The sequence below is a fragment of the Amphibalanus amphitrite genome, unplaced genomic scaffold (assembly GCF_019059575.1).
Source record: "Amphibalanus amphitrite isolate SeventyFive unplaced genomic scaffold, NRLGWU_Aamphi_draft 000385F_arrow, whole genome shotgun sequence".
Taxonomy (NCBI): domain Eukaryota; kingdom Metazoa; phylum Arthropoda; class Thecostraca; order Balanomorpha; family Balanidae; genus Amphibalanus; species Amphibalanus amphitrite.
Genome location: NW_024881879.1, coordinates 168,163 through 185,228, shown reverse-complemented (window position 1 = coordinate 185,228; position 17,066 = coordinate 168,163). Strand labels below are relative to the sequence as shown.

At 54.3% G+C, this 17,066-nt stretch overlaps 2 protein-coding genes across 7 annotated transcripts in view; one reads left to right on the top strand and one right to left on the bottom strand.

Moving 5' to 3' along the window:
- LOC122390182 (potassium voltage-gated channel protein Shaker-like) overlaps positions 1 to 3,041 on the top strand; it is a 107,460-nt gene extending 104,419 nt beyond the window's left edge. For all 5 annotated transcript variants that reach the window (XM_043382884.1, XM_043382883.1, XM_043382880.1 and 2 more), the window contains one exon: positions 949 to 3,041. The gene's annotated coding sequence lies outside the window, so the exon portion shown is untranslated. The remainder of the gene's footprint in view (positions 1 to 948) is intronic.
- A 39-nt stretch (positions 3,042 to 3,080) lies between these two features.
- The window catches only part of LOC122390181 (HORMA domain-containing protein 2-like), a 32,517-nt gene continuing 18,531 nt past the window's right edge, over positions 3,081 to 17,066 (bottom strand). For both annotated transcript variants that reach the window (XM_043382879.1, XM_043382877.1), the window contains exons 5-13: positions 16,707 to 16,858; positions 14,427 to 14,620; positions 13,954 to 14,122; positions 11,376 to 11,521; positions 10,977 to 11,102; positions 10,569 to 10,735; positions 9,942 to 10,047; positions 8,741 to 8,902; positions 3,081 to 3,812 (exon numbers count right to left, since the gene is read on the bottom strand). In XM_043382879.1, coding sequence (XP_043238814.1) covers positions 3,708 to 3,812; positions 8,741 to 8,902; positions 9,942 to 10,047; positions 10,569 to 10,735; positions 10,977 to 11,102; positions 11,376 to 11,521; positions 13,954 to 14,122; positions 14,427 to 14,620; positions 16,707 to 16,858 — 1,327 coding nt within the window. In that variant the 3' untranslated portion in view covers positions 3,081 to 3,707. The remainder of the gene's footprint in view (positions 3,813 to 8,740; positions 8,903 to 9,941; positions 10,048 to 10,568; positions 10,736 to 10,976; positions 11,103 to 11,375; positions 11,522 to 13,953; positions 14,123 to 14,426; positions 14,621 to 16,706; positions 16,859 to 17,066) is intronic.

Here is a 17,066-nt window from a genome sequence, read left to right as displayed (position 1 = left end):
AACAGTGGGATTTCGATGTTATTCCAGATAGCGATTCCATTCTCGAGAAGGATATCAGGCATTGGAAAACGAAGTATTATAGGATCAGTGTTGCTGCTGTTCTTCATATCGAGGACGGCACCAGCGCGGTTCGGCTACTCGGGGTGAAAATAATGCAAGAGCCTGACTGACCTTTGGAATTTGCGCGAGGTCATGGACTACAGTTCCTATTTATGGACCTCAATGCTGAATTTTCATGATCTTTCTTACAATGCACGGTCCCAATTCTGTCCCGCATTGCCAATTGGAGTTTTTGGAAGCAGCAACGCTTTTCATGTAGCACCAATCCTATAAACATTAAACACCCCTCCGCGCTGTGCAGTTCTTCCAGACGGCTGCTAGTGCCGTCTATTTTGATCTTATGAATGTTACAAGGAATATGAAAACTCTGGCAGTTCGGAAACTCCTCGAGTCGAGAGGTGGACCACATTGGCGCGCTGTCTGGAAACCTGTCAGTCCACGAAGTACTGGAATATCGTGGCAATTTGCAAATTGACTGGAGAGAAGTGCCGAACTATCCGACAAACGAACTCGTCAACTGGTTAATGCATAGCTAGGGCTCAGAGCAAACTCTGGATGATGAGCATTGTTAATGCAAGTTGACCGCTAGTTTTTCGGTTTGACATATTTGTTGACTAGTTTGCAGTTGTAGTGAGTTGACCTATCGTAGTCATTCAGGAAAGGTCCAAATACGGCACGGCTGTACTCACGCTCTGGTTATCTCCTGTTTCTAGCCTCAACCCCATCTGTTCATCCGTCTCGGACGGGCACCCAGCGTGATCGTTTGTTTTTACCGAGCTATCCTTCTGTCCGTCTATTTCTGACCGCCATCCTTCTGTCGCCTGTTTTTGACTGCCAGCCCAGTCGGCGCGTCCATCCCTGACCGCTCCCCGCTTTTTCTGCCGGCAGAATGTCGTCTCTGTTCCACCGGCCGGGACAGAACCAAGTGCCAAGCTTCCTGTTCAGCTCAACGGTCGCGCCGGGCGCCGCGCTGGCCGCGCGCCGCACCCCGGCGCTGTTCTAGGCGCCGCCCCCTTCCGCCCTTGTGATATGTGTGTGTCCGGCGGGGCTGGCGGCGGCGCGCCGGGCGCGTTTCGGTTGTGCCTTGCTGGCGCCCTCAGTTGGCCGGCCGCCGGCACGCCGCCCCTCGCCGTTGTGTTGTGTCGCCGAGAGTCGCGGCGGCGACACGTCGCCGATTGTGTGCCATCTGAGAGTCCATTTCAGTTCACTAGTTGACGCCTTGTAATCACCCTGCAGCCACGGCGCTTCGGAAGTTAGCACCTCTTGATCTCTTAAATTCTTCTTGCGTAGCCGGCAATTTCAACAATAGTCTATCATCCGACACGTCTTTTTATATTGAATTTATTATATCGATGTACATAGTGTTGTACATAGACAACATCTACAGTTATTTACAAAGCCGTTGTTAACGTGGTGCATGTCTCCACATTGTTGACATTTACCTCTCAGTCTATCATCTTCCTCTCTATCTCTCTCTTCTCTACTCTGTCGCGCGCGTGGCGGCGGCGCCGCGCCGCCGGTCGGGTCAGGTCAGGTAGTGTCGGGTGGGCCGCGCGCGCGGCTGCGCACCGCGCCAGTGACCTCAGAAGGGCGCGCCGAGCGCTCAGTTTCGTGTCGGGAGCGGCACCCGACAGCGGCCGAGGAGTGCAATACATGACTCATTAATAGGGCTCCCCGTCCGCGATGGTGTCCCATAATCAAACGGTGTCCAGCCCGTCTCGCTGATAATGTATGCCAGTTGTTACAGAATTCTCCCGTGTCTTCTTGGTCGGCGGTGCTCGGCAGGGGTTCGGACGCTCATTTGTGCGCTCTTTCTCTCCATTGTTTTCCGTACATTGGCGGTTGCCAGCGCTCTGATCTGTCCACTATAGCCGGACCGGCCGCCCTCCCTGCCCCTTCCAGGTCTCATGACACCATCGCTCACCTATCACACATGTTCCCTGCTCATTGCTCAAAGCACGTTATCCCATCTCCAGCAGCCTCCCATCGATACACGGTCACCAGTCACCTCTCTTCATCCACCGGTCGCAAATTATGCGACACGCTGTGACCGGCTGCGTGCCGGTAGCTATGCCAAACTCAGCAGACAGACCAAACCAAAGGCCGCCGTGACTATTGCATGGTGTGACAAATAGACCAACAGACCAAACCAAAGGCTGAAGTCTTATTTTTCAATAAAAACAAATGCAGGTGAACACTGGTGGCTTCCCAGCGAGTGATGACACCATAACGAGCGATGTCCCGTCGACCGTCACCCATTGTTACAACAGTCAGCCAAAGTCGCCCCTCGCATTCCAGGTACTGATCCAAACACATCAGAAGCATCGCGCCCATCTTTTCCCGTTGTAGGCCAGAAAGCCCGAGGGAAGGTAGCGCGCCAAATCCTGCGCCCATATATCTTCATCAAGTTTGAGTCGGCGGCTATCCTTGGTACGTGGAGACAAAACTGGATCAACCGGCCGGCTGTGAAAATCAGCGCCTCAATTGCTGCTCTCAAACGGCAAGGCTGTGACTGGACGACACTGAAGACTTGAACCAAATGGTAACTAAAACCAAACGTTAACCGAAACCATCCAGCACTGAGTCCCTGGTAACCGAAACCCACACGCTGTGATAACCCGACCTCGCCCACAGCTCCGACCGGCCCTCCGAGCGAAATACGCCATTCCTATGCAAAGGACGCCGGCCGACGGTCGGGCTGGCCTGTAATTATACCTTCTGCCCGGGCAGCGCGGCTCGCCTCCATAGCACCGGAGGCTTCAGTGGCCACTCAGCTCCAATCCTCATCCCTAGCACTGGCCGGAGGGTAGCCCCAGCGACGGCCATCCGTGGGCGGGCTCAGAGCGCCGGCAGCCGCCCCCTCTCTCCCTGGCTCAGAGCCGACCAGACGCTCTCTATCTCTCTCTATCTCATTCGAACCCCGAGCCGCAGTCATACCCAACGTGTGCTTTTTCATTGTCAATAAAGTTATTTATATCAGTGCCCATGCGTGTGTATGCGTTGCAAGGGAATAGATGGAATATGCGAAACGATAATGTATTTTTCGAAATGATGAGGCGTGATTGACAGACATGGTATGGTCAGTGAGAGATGAGCTATCCGGCGAGCGATGAAAATGCACAGCCACTTTACAATGCTGACTGTCCTGAGCGGGCACTTTATAAATAACGAACAGACAGACACAACAGGGGTACAACTTACCCACCAATAACGAACAGCGAACTCTTTAACAACATACACAAACACCGAGCTACCGATTCTTCAACGCACTTCGACTTCAACGCAGTCAGCAAACGGAACTCCACAACTGGCGAGTCACAGCTAACGATATGGCTGTGTCATAGCAAGCTTATGATAATCTGCTAAACGGGGACACAATCCACAGTCACCCATCACAGCTATGTGAAAAGGGACATCGGGGTCACCCCAACGAGTGCCGAGCCGGTGAGTCTGGACGTACCGGGGGACGACTCCAGAGTCAAGTCATCTCTCGCTGTCCGAGTCACGGTACCTCTATCTAGATTCACCTCTGGTCGTCTCGGGGAACACTTGACTCTGGCTTTCTCAGAGACTCTTCCCCAGCCTTCTCGGCAGGACTGACCGTGTGCAGACGACTGATGAGAGCCGTGGGCCCGTGGGTCACCGTCTCAGGCAGCGATACCGTCCGTGCGGGAGGCCTTGAACTTCTTGGCGCGTCCGCCGACCGTCTCCGGACGGAACTCCTGAGAGTCGGCCACCTCAAACTCCTTGTCCTGGGAACAGCGGAAACAATGGGCACGTGGGAACACAACGTCCGGGCAGTGGAATCACCAGTCGGAGCATATGGGGCAAGACTGACTTACTGTTCCTATCACTCTAGAATCTAGATAGATAGGTACAGACAAGTTTGTTGCAGTAACCTTTAAAATTTATATTATAGGATTAAATTGGACTAACTCCACAAGAGAATCGTTTTCGGTCGGAGCTTTCGACATGTATTACATGTCCTCTTCAGCGAAGGTCGGTAATCGGGGCGAAAATAAAACGTTCGGGTCGAATCGAATCGCACAAGATGTCGGTGAGCTGCGCAGAGTTATTTAGGCCGCTTGAATTATAAAATAAGCAAGACTGAAACACGTGACGACAATAAGAGTACACTCAATGAGAAAGTCTACCAAAAAACAAGAACGCATACCACACTAATAAAATCCTAAAAAATATAGAAATCAATACATACTATCTCGGTACAGAAATATAAAACGTTATACATACCTATAAATACCACAAAAGTTAAAAACTACAAAGATGCTAAAGCAGGTGGGGTACAAAAGTGTAAAGAGATCAATATAAAAAACACTATCACACGATATAAATGTTTAAAACACTATAAAACTACTGGCAAACACGACGAATTATTGGCAGCCAGCGGTCTTGCAGCAGCGCACCTGAGTTTCTGTTCACATTCGCATCATTAGGCGACACCAAGACGGCCTCCCGCCGTCCCACAGTCCGGATGTACGCCGACTCGAGCAGCAGTCGCATCTGGTAGTGGTTGGCTCGATTTAGTACCTTGACCTCATCGAAGGCAGGTGAACAATCCCTGTGAGCACTGAAGGCCGATGCGTTGGCTCTCGAGCGAACAGCTCCAGTCCAGCTCTCCCGGTGTTCTCTGACTCTGGTTCCTAGCTCACGGTCTGTCTCGCCGATGTAGACCACAGGATCACCGTCAACTTGGCAGGAGCACTCGATCTTGTAGACCACGTTGCTCTCCTGCAGCTTCGGCAAGTGGTGCTTGGCTTTACTGCAGAGCAATGATCCGATGGTCAGCGACGGCTTGGAGACCAGCTGGATGCCGATCTTGCTGGCTTCCCGCTTGAGCTGGTAAAAACAGGAGCCAGCGAACGGGACTGACACTCTGACAGGCGCAGCTGGTGAGGTCGAGCTTGGTGGTGACGGTAGAGCCCTGGCCTTCAGTCTGAGATCCGCTTGCGCTTTCTGGATGGTGGACTCGATGAATGGGAGCGGGTAGCCATGCTGACGGAACTTGCGGCGTATGAAGTCGAACTCCTGCTGGCGGGTTTTGATGGTCGTGCAGTAGCGGATGGCTCGAATGCAGTCCGATCTGATGGCCGACCTGAGATAGCGGGTCTCGGTGTATGATGAGAATGCCGGTACTTGATCAGTGCTGCATGCTTTCCGGTAGACCTTAGTGCTGAATCGGTCTTCCTTTCTTGTTATGAGGATGTCGAGGTAGGGCAGCTGTCGGTCAACTTCAATGTCAGTGGTGACCTTGATGTTAGGGTTCTTGCCGTTGAGCAGGTTCACCCACGCACTGAGAGTGTCATCGCTGCCCTCGAACAACACTAAGTAGTCGTCCGCATACCTGCAGAATGACTGGACTCTGCCTCCGCAGCTGGCTGCCAAGAGCTCCAGATCGAGTTCCCAGTGACCCATATATAGGTCAGCGACAACTGGAGAATAACTCTTGCCCATGGCTAGGCCTGCTGTCTGCCTGAACCATCTCTCCTTGTCACCATCTTGGACCACAGCATGACAGTTCTGGATGGATAGGCTCAGAAGGTCAGCGACTGCGTCCGGTTTCAGACAGGTGACATCCGAGAGGGCATCTCGGTTGTCTTGCAGCAGAGTCCGAATGAGTGCGATGGCCTCCTGAGTCGGTATGGATGGAAACATCGCCTCCACATCCAGAGAGATGAGCCGGCAGCTGTTGGTGGAATGGTCCATGTTCTGCAGCATGTCCAAGACTTGCAGCGGAGAGCTGATGGAGTGCGGCGGCCGCGGGAGAACCTTCAAGCATGCAGTGAGATGTTTGGTGAGCTCATAGTCTGCACCGCGGTGGGCTGGGCAGATGGGCCGGAGCTTCAGGTTGGCGATCCAGTGGAGTCTTTCCTCTTCGGTGGTTGGCGGAGCCGTGTATTTATGTGTTTTGACGAGGCCATAAAACGGACCGCAGCGACCATGCGTTTTGGAGAGGCGTCGGTAGAGCTGGTACCCATCTGCGTCGTTCTCCTTCAGCATTTTGTCGCGACGTCTTCCACGCACCGCAGGACCAGCCAGTGCAGTGAGCAGGTGCTCATTAAACCTGCCGGAAAAGACTTCCGCTGGATCGCTGGTCACTTCCTCATACACAGGTGACTGCAGTGAACGGAGCAGCGCAGCTGTATAGTCGGTCTTGTTGATCACAACCAGAGCCTTGGCCTTGTCAGCTGGCACGATCACCCTGGTGTTGTCTCTGGTCAGTGACTTCAATGAGTCAGTGAGGTCCTTTGGAGGCTTCGGCTGTGGTCGGTTGTTGGCACGCGTCAGAATTGTCTCGGCTTTGTTGAGAAAGGTTGTGATGTCATCACCGGTGATGCCTCGCTGGTCAGCTTGTTTGATGGCGATGTCAGAGGCCATCTGGCTCTTCACGGCTAGCTCCAAGACAGGTGGTTTTTGAGGAGCTATCGAGTACTTCGCTCCAAGCTGTAGCGCGAGTGTATCTTCTCTGGAGAGTCGCTGGCTTGTGAGGTTGATCACTGTCACCCCTGTTGTACTGGGGCGTGTTGGATTCCTGTTGGTGAAGGTCAGTCCACCATTCTCGCTTAGCAGGTCGTGGAATTTCTTAGCCTTGGTTGTCTCAGCCTTTCTCAATTCATGCTGGTAAATTCTCTGAGCCTTGCGTTCGAGGACATACTTGCGAGGACATGACTTGCGTTTTATTTTCGCCCCGATTACCGACCTTCGCTGAAGAGGACATGTAATACATGTCGAAAGCTCCGACCGAAAACGATTCTCTTGTGGAGTTAGTCCAATTTAATCCTATAATATCTATTTGCTCTCCACACTAACATGTCTCTAAGTCTTTAAAATTTACTTAGCGTTTAGTGTTATGTTTCTAGCTAGTCATGCTAACCTTGAAAACGCTTCTCTATTTGCCATCAAGCAGCTGTTTGTCGTCTAGCATCTGATCGCCACACAACGGGTAACAACAGCTCATCATTGGGTCACGCCAGCTGCGCTCCGGTCGTATCGATTATACGCTCTGTCTCGTCCAGAGTGGTACGTATACAGCCTCCTCAGGCTGAGCATCTCACGCTCGGGACAACCTGGCACGACGGCCGGGCTAGCTGCCCCATTTCTCCGCCAAGTAAACCTTCATCGTACTGACTGTCCACGATTTCTCCACTCATTAGACCAACCTAGCAGTCTCTCAGGACCGTCTTCCGAATGCCACTTCAACCATCAGCTCATAACTCTTTGCTCGCTCCCTCATCTCACCCTGACTCTTTTTCTTCTCTTCTCACTCACTCACTTTCTTACTTCTGCTGAACGGCACCGGTATCTGTCGATGCGTGCTTTGACTACCGTGTCTCCGGCTCTGGCCAAACAAAACTAGCGCTCGACAGCTAACATCGAGTTGTCCCCAAACATGTTCATCAATGTCAGATGGAGTTTTTGTTGTACGATCGTTGAAAATATCACGGAAATACTGACCTGAACGTCCCACTGTTTGTTGTATTCGAGTCACTCATGTGGCAACCAGCAATAGGTATGAGCTAAGAGTGCTTCTAACATTTCACTTCGATGCTTTTCCCGCTATGATCACGGTCTGTGAATTTTAATACGTACCTCGGTGTTATGAGTATGACTTCACCTGATGCTACAACTACATCCCCGGTCAACCGCGCAGGTGCATTGTCTGCGCCGATTTCCCAGTTCGTTCGGTTACTGTCCGGTCACACCACACCTAACCGTGTCCACTTCCAGTCACCTGCCCCCGACCTCACTGTCCCAGCCCCCTGCCTCTGCCGGTCCGGTCTGCTGTTTATACCACCGAGCAGAGATGGCCCGGTGGCGTGGCCAGCTCATCACCTGGATACCAGCCCAGGGGGTTCCTCCGCACCCCCTGCCCCCCCCCCCGAGCGCAGCACGGTATCGCATGCACACGCACACACACGCACACGGGAGCGGCACCGCATGCACGCACAGCACGCAGGATACACCACTGCAGTAACGAACAAGCGCACGCCGCCACCACACACGTCACACAAACACACATAACATACGGTAGATACCGAACCTACTACACACGCAGACTCATTCGTAAGCACACCGTATTGCACACAACATACACGCGCCGAACCACATAAAACTACCGCACACACAGGCATTTCGACCAAAATCGGGTTACCAGCGGGCTATGCTATTCGACAGATTGGTGGCGACATATCAAGCCAAGTCGACCTGATGGGGTCCACAGCACACACAAACACACAAGCCGCAGAGATGAGATGGCGGACAGGCAGGCAAAAAACGTCGGCGGACACAGCCTGAGGCAATGAGATGGACAGACAACAGGACGAAGCCAAACATCAAGATGGTTGCGGATAGATTGAAAGACATGGCGAAACATGGCTTGGCTTTGTTGATGAAAAGATGTGAAGAATGAAGAAGAAATCAATAAATTTAACTGAACAATTTTTTGTTTTTGTATCACCACTGGAGGGGAAATGTGCTAGAGAACAAAGCGACGTCAGAAATAAATCGACGTTGATTGTTGACTTTAATTTGACGTTAACAGTTTTTTTTTAAGAAGCCTTCAATTTGAGATGGTAATGCGGTCGATTAAATGTTTAACTCCCACTCCTCATCTATCCCCGCACGCGCCCGTCTACCCGGCTCCCCGCCCTCCCTCACTGACCGGCTGGCTGCGCGGCGTGGCCCGCCTCTTCCTGCCGGCAGAGCGCGGCTCGGGCCCGTCCCCGGCGGGGCCGGTGCGCGGTGTGGCCGGCGGAGAGTGGTCGCCGTCCTCCGGCCCGTCCAGTTCCATCCTGCCGGCCCGCTCGGCCATCTCGTCCACCGCCTGCCAGAGCGGTGGAGAAAAGAAAAGAAAAGCTTGAAAAATAGTATACACTAGACCGCGACCAGCTGCGTAACGAATGTTGTCAAATGATGCGGCAATACGACACATCGCTTACAAAACATAGACGTAAAATGATAAGCATTTCAGGAGATGATGCACCATTAATAAAACCCGCAGAATCTTTTTTTCACGCATCTGAGTAGCAACACACAAAATGCCAGCTATTTGGTCCATGGGGAATCAGCATTGCAGTCCGGGCTATTCCACAGAGTTCAGTCGACGGCACACTTCCCCGGGAGACGTTTCCAAAAGTCGTTAAAAGGGTCCACGAAGTAATACAGCGGGTGAGACTCGTCTGATGGTTTCCTGACTGGTAATGCGGTGTCGGACGGTTAGCCTCCCAGCTGCAGCAGATTGTCACATAAAGACAAACCAACTCTGGGTGAGAACACCCAGGTCATGGTCTAGTTTCGCATAATTTCCGTAACGACTGTCAAGAGTCAGTCCAGGCGCCCAGTCAAGGGCATGCACTGCCGGGTCGGGAATTCCTGCGCCAAGTCCAGCCAGCCGCGATAGAGACCCGATTCATCAAGAGAATAGGGAAGGAATGGCGTGAGAGGAATACCGGAAACCGCTGACCCACCGCAGGAAGAGAACGATGCACCGCAATAAAGCAGCAGCACTCCGCGAACAGATATCTATTTACCGGGGAACTCCCCGAAACTCTGATATTGGAGACTGATATTGAGGGAAGGGTCTGTGGAACACTCGCGGGAGGTCACGTCCCCAGGGTATCGGCCACTAATAGAGTCGGGAGAGGACGACGCTGGCCAGGGTCCCGAGGTATTGGCACCTGCTCGACAGCAGTGCCGTCCGCTGGGACACAGCGCGCGCGGGAGCGAAGGCACATAGCAATACGTCAGCCGGCTGACTCCCCGATGATACGGGGTTCCCCTTCTTTACATGGGTTGGAACGTCAGTGATTCGTCCGACTAAATCCACCTCCGTCTGGTGTGTGACGGTGCGCTGGTCTTCCTACCTGGTGACCGCCGGCGGGTCGGTGCGCTGCGGCCGGGGCCGGCCGGTTCAGGTAGCGGGGGAACGCCTCGTTCAGCAGTCGCTCCTTGTCGACCACACGAACGGTGCTGGAGTGGAAGACAGGACGGGTTAGGGGAGTTATAGTGGGGGGAGGAGAGAGGATCGCTTCATTTGAGCGTCGGACGGCCGCGTCGATCTACATAGTTGGCTTCGCGCGGGAACATAGAATCGGCAAAGACAGCTCGCACAAAGACCAACAGTGACTACCAAGTACCAGCACACTGCAACACACGATATGCAAACAAAGCACAACGTGACCCCAATGCACTGCGCTGCATGATGCAAATGACATAAATAATATGCAACATATGATGTACAATTCACAACTGTACAACGTTACGCTACTGTAAAAATACCATAGAAGCGGGTACACATAATTTAAAACTGACACTTAATTTCTAGCTAGGCGAAGTGCACTCCTCAATCTTACGGTACCAACTGCAGCGTAGTAGTGTAAAGCTGTAACCGACCAGACCACCAGTGTTTAGTACCGGTACCAGGGTGCTTTGCAGTGAGATGCCCTATTGAGACACTCTACTCTGTCTGTCCGACTGGCTGACCGACTCACCCCTTGGATCTGTTGGAGAGTGGCTTCAGCAGACCGTCCTTATCCAATCGGCTCATCAGACCGGAGGCCACGGCAACGTCCACGCCGAGACGCTGTGCCAGCCGAGCCGGCTGAACGCGAGACATCTCCTCACAGGCGCACAGGCCGCGACGGTACAGACAGGTGGCCTGTGAAAACGGGGACACTCAGGCCTCACATATATCAAATGTACGGCCATACGCAAATTGCGTACAAGTCGCACTGCGCTAGCAAGACGATTCATACAGACCTGCGAAGGGACTACTGCAGCACGTATTAGACACCTATGTTCTGCGTGAAAAAAGAAATCAACCCTAATGCGTTTGAACCTACTGAAGGGGAGGGCTCACTACGTCGTGAGCCTGCTATGTATATGTAGAGATCACTTACCATACGTGTGGACCTGGCGAGCGCCGGCAGCCGGGCATCCGTGCACGGTCGTCCCGAGGCCAGAGCGCACGTGTCACAAATGTGGCTGGCCGGCGCCTCGTCCTCACTCAGCACCAGGAAACAGATCTGGGACACATGAAACGGGCCAGTTCAGGTTAGACCACGAGAGAATGCGAGGAAAGAGACATATCGATGACGGGAGTGGAAAGGAGCAGCAATTGCGGCTCGGCGTGATTGTAGAAATGCATAGTAATACAGTCGAGCAGCTAAGAGGGGGTGGAAGTCTAGGCCGTTGCGTCATGAGACCCAGAGAGATGATAATTATGGGAAAAGGAAAGGCAATCATCTCTTTGCTCGGCCGTCAGTCCCCCGAGCAGAAGCGCCCGTTGGCTCACTCACCCCATGCTGCCAGTTGTGGCAGAGCTCACAGAGCACCATCAGGCCGTCGTCCTCGTGCACACCGCACACACACAGTACGCGAGGCTCGTCCTCGGCTTCAGGCACCGCGCCGGCGGCCGGCGTGCCGCTGGTGTCTACCGCAGACGCTGTGAGAGGACCGGAGAGGAGAGGACGCAGTCAGGGGGATTATGGGGGAATACGTGAAATTGATTTTTAAGGCCGGGTGATATCATCGCACTTCATTATGGTTTTTGATCTCGATACATGTGGTTTCTATGGTACAAATTTGATAAAAAAATGAATATAAACTGTCAAAACGTAAATCGCATAGGAAATGTAATGTATGCTATAGAAAACGCAGTGCCTAATTATTCTTGCAGAGAAGCCCTCTAAACGTCCGTTTCCCTGGCGCAGTGGACGCTGGAGCGGTCCCCATCCGCGGGCCGCTGCTCCACCAATCAGCCCACCGTCGAGAATGACAAAGAGCCAATCAGGGTGCCGCTGTGGCAAAAACCCTCGCTGAAATCAGCGCCGCGGGCCTCAATCAGACCTGGTGTGGACCCGTGACCGGCCGCCACATGAGGCTCCTAGTTCTCTGACTGCACCGCGACGGCGAGCCTTTTGAGGGGATTTCACGAGTCGCTCAGCAAGTCCACTTCGTTGGATCGGGATTAAGCCCATTCAGAGATAACCCCCGTGACACCAGAAGGCAGCGATATTCAGGAGCGATCATAATATGCAGCGGCATGACGAGTCAAGTAAAGTGCTCTTCAATTGAAAAGGAATTCCCGAATGCATGGATGAATACATGAGTGACAAATTACTGATGACGGCAGTCTGGCTTTGATGTCGGTCACTATTGATGAGCCCAGACACCGACCCACCTACACTAGTCATGCTGGGTGTCTCCAGGTGGCATGGTCTGACTGTTCAAACAGACCTTGGGGACGGTCCCCAGGGCACCAGACTCTCAGCGCCGCCGGCTCAGCTTTTCACGTCCCAGCAAACAGAACTCCGTGGTCCCACCGCCGTGCCGCACCCGACCACTCGGTGCTTCCCTGAATCCATCCGGCGCCGAGACGCTGACAGAATTCGACTGCAAGTTTACCGGCGGGCCACGCGCCGGCGGGCCACAGCTGCGGCCGCCGCCGCCCGCCGGCAGCCCCGAGAGCTGTTTACCCGAGCGACTCGCCGCCGGCCGTCTCCGAAGCCTTCGTCCCATTGTCGCTGCGGCAGCAGCGCTGTCGGCTGATTTCACTTTCATCCCGGCGGGACCGCAGCTCGTTTTTCGCTGCCTCCCGGGCGGCCTTTACGGTGCCACGGAAAATTACAACAATCAGCAGCGCCGGGCCGACGGCGGAAAAACGACTGCGCTGGTCGGCGGGCCGACCGGCCCCCGGCGGGCTGTCGGGCCGAGGGGTGGGACGGGGTGGCTGGGAGAGGCGGACTGGAGGCTGGTGTACGAGTGGGAGTATCAGCCAAAGGTCGGTGGAAGAGACTCGAGATTGCAGCGTGGGGAGATTGCAACTGAGACATGAAATAAATGTTCAAAGCTTTTTCATTTTCACACGCATTAACCCAAAGTTAATATTCAAATTGAGTTGCAGCCGGCTTCGTTCAGTGTCATCAATATATTGCATTGCAGTGCAGTTAAATATACTTACGATCTTATCTACTTATGTACTTCATTACAACTCCATCGCGACTCTTTTCGCGTAAATATTGATCTAGAACATCGGAACACATCTCGAAGACCCAAAGAGAAGCCATAAAACGCACATGCAGCCCCTGAAAGCACCCATAAGACGCCAGACTGCGCGACAGGCACGACAAAACAGACAGTCCCACCTAATCTTCCAGAGAACGTCCCGCAGGTGGGACCCTCCACTCTGCGGGGCGTTTTTGCCGGAGCGGCCGGAGGCGCCGCGCGCGAGATTACGGCCCGTGCCGGACAGTGGTCACCGCCGGCGGCGCACAATCTCCGCTAATGAGGTCGCCGGCGGGCTATTCCAGGTGTTCCCGGAGGACGGGCAGACGGCGCACAGTGCCGGCTCGGGGCGACACTCGCTCCCGGCGACCGATCGGCGGACCGCGCGGCGCAGCGCCGCTCCGAGCCGCCTCCGCTGACCGGTGGTCGGGGGAGGGGGAAGGGGCGGCCACGGCTCCCAAATGTGCTCTCCAATAGTTTGCGCGCTGGCTAACGGCCACGGAGCAGCATCGATAGCGGGAACGAGCCCCGATTCTGCCGGCGGCTCGCCCACAAATCGCGCTCGTGACCGCGGCGCTACAAACAGCCGGCGGTCACGACACGGAAAAACGGGCCATCCGGCCCCAATGGGGGGTCAATCGATACTTGGGGCACGCTCCGACCATAAATGACACAAATTAACAGCGGCGCCATCGAAATAGCACCAGCCACTGCCGAATCCCGTGATTTAACGATATTAGGGCGACTAAAGTCGTTCACGGGAGCTCGATGGGATGCTATATAACTCCATCGCAGCACATGATCGCCGCTGAGGAGACTGGGATCGCTTCCGGCGGGGCTGCGGCCACAATGGGCGGACGGGTTACTCACCGGGCAGGCCGGGGCTCCTGCCGCTCACACTCTCGGCCAGACTGGGCTCCGGCTCCGCGGCGGCGGCCGGCTCCCTGGGCCTCGGCTGACGCTGCTGGCTGGAGGTGGAGGGGCGCTCCTGGTCCCGCTCACGAGGTACTGCGCCCTCCACAGACGGAGCGGTTTTCACCTGGACGGCACATAGTCGGTTAGAAAGCGTTAGGAGGGTGAAGTCTAGATAGCATGTTCTGAATGTTCAACAAAACAACGTTGAATAAAACAACAAGGGGCAATAACATAACCAGGCACCACAGCTATTGTCCAGTAAACTTTGCCGTTCGGGGGCAAAATATCCACTATGACACCACCAGTACACCACCCTATCCGCACCTCAATTAAATGTCATAACCCTTGGTTAACCATGGACGTTTTTATCCAGGTCTGTTTGACCACAGCTATCCTGCTAAGTGGTCTCGCCACTTCTCCCGCCTTACCGTTGCATGTTCGATGGTCTCGTCGTCGCCCTCCTGCGGCACGAACTGACTTGAGTCGGTCTTGAGGCGCAGTTTGACCGTGTGGTGCGGAGTGCACACGTCACCCACGCGCACGTTGATGGGCTCGGAACTGAAGAAGATCTGATGGGTCTCGGCCGGCCGGAAGCCCGGCGGCTCGTAGTCGGGCGGCGTCACTGCAGGGATACGGGGGGGGGGGGGCATGACGGGTCATAGGAAGAACATTGCCGTGAGGGAGGCGGTTAAGGTATTATCCCAGATCCGCACAGAATTACATTACATATAGGTATAAATATGTCAATCTTATAAAAAGTACGGGACCAGCTGTTATCCCACTCCCCCAAAGGAAATCAATAAGAAATTCACAGACAATGGAATAATATCGCTGTGAAGTTCTCACATTGATGCATACAAATATCATGCCAGAACAGTGTGCCTGTTACCAATCAGACCAGTGCGTCAGTGCCGACTGCCGATCACTGTCAAAACACTTGAAACTTGAGTTACGGCCGATTGGCTGTACTCATTAGTCCGAAAACACGCATCTCCCCTCTACACCGGGGGCGCTCAACGCTCATCAGTGCCGTATATGCAGCCGGATCTGCTGGGACAGTGTTGGACTGGACTGCGTCGTTGCTGTGCCGCCCAGACCAAAACCAGCCCGTCGCCACGGCCGGGAGTCACCAGAGAGCTGTTTCGAGCTGTGCTGGTGGCGTTGTCGGCTCCCCAGCGGCGACGCGGGATGATCTGCAATTCTGGCCGCGACCCGGCGCTAATCGCATGCAGATATGCCGCCGGCTCGGCCCGAGGCGAGTGGAAATGGTGGCAGGCCAGCCGATAGTAGCCGCCCCGGCCCGGGCACGGTACGTGCCGCCACCAACACGGCTGCTCGGTGGGTATGTGCCGGCCCTGGGCCCGCCCGTTCAGCTCCCAGTCCGCCGGCGAAGACTCAGCGATACAGAGACCATTAACATTTAACGGCGGAATCGGCGGTCGGCACGGCAAGATAGCCGGCCGACTCCTATTTGAGTCGGGAACGAAGGAATAAGTTGAACCGTTCCGCGAATGCATATATCAACCCCCTGGCATGCGTGCGTCCAGATGAGATACGCCGCTGACAACGGCAGAGTGAATTAGAGTTCTGACCGCCTGACACTCGGCTGGGCCGGAAGCGTCTGTCCCGTGGTGACGACGCCGTACTCTGCCCTGGAGCGCCTCTAGTGGGCGGAGACGGTAGCCGGCCGGCCAACAGCCCCCCGGCGTACCGTTCCGCCGCTCGACGCCGTCTCCTCCGAGCACCGCGCGGGAAGGCCCGCCGTTCTCCGAATGTCACATCGGCGTCCCGCATCGGTCCTCGGGAACCATTCCTAAGTGCATGCTATGACTAAGTAATGCAGGTCCAGATGCATGCCCGGAGATTACATGGCACGGTGTCCTGATATCGCAAGTGCGTGCAAACATCGGGCCATCAGAGCGGTATAGGGAATGGCGCTTGCCGAGCTTAGAATAAGCTCTGTAAAGTGCAAATTACGAATCTAGTCACGGAAGAACTTCAGTGGAGACAAACACTGGAATTGGATCCACTTACTACAAAGCTGCATACTTATTTCATAATTTTCACATCCAGCATCCTGTTGCGACCAATTAAAAGTGCATAATGGAATTAAACCTTCCTTGCTTCCAGCCTTCAAGACATTTGGAAGTTGAGCGAGACACGGCTGAGGCATCTTTCAGGGGGCCCGTTGGGGAGGTGTGAAGTGAGAACACCAAACCATTGGCACACCTATTTCTCTCAAAGATAACTCCCGAAGCCTGAAGCAATAAAAGAAGCGGCAATAAAGGCAACGGCCATGGATTACGAATCGTCCCTCTGCAGCAAGGCACCGATGGCAGGTAAATTACCCCCTAGAGTGCCAGCTGTGCTCAGCTCAAGGCCACTCAAAATCCGCGCGGCTGATCGTCACCTCATTTCCGATAGCAGTAACGGACGCCGGCTCAGGTGATCAGACAACCATCCTGGGGAAAGCCAAGAACAAAGACTCTTCCAGAGGGTCGGCTGGGAGACTGGCGGAGACCAGACCCTGGGCGAAGTCAGCGTAGATCGCCGTCAGCCCTGAACGGCAGCCGTCTCACTCCACTCACATTGTCACATAACTTGGCCCAAGACGGCGCAAACCATCACGAAACCAGCAACATCCCAGCCAGCGCAGACCCGTCCCATCCCAACCCTAGCCCTATCCTATCCCTTCCCATTCCACTCACCATCGTCAAAGTAGAGCAGCTTCATGGACATCATGACGTCGTCGGGCAGTGGTCGCAGCGTCTGCGTTAGCACCACGATAGTGCGCAGCATTCGCACGGTGGCTTTGTAGGTCTCCTCGCTGGTGACGGTCGCCGGTATCGAGGCTGGCTGTCTGTCAGCACCGCGGGCGGGGCGAGACGGTGAGGTATTTACAGGATAAACGGCGGAGTTGTGTGCTGCATCGGGCCTTATTTTGCTCTTTTTTCACTGTTGGTGAGCTGATTGATCAATATCAATGCTGGATTCAAATTCCCATAGATGAAGGCTGGAAGGTAGTACACATAAATGTGTACAATGTACATCCAATTTACAAGTTCTAA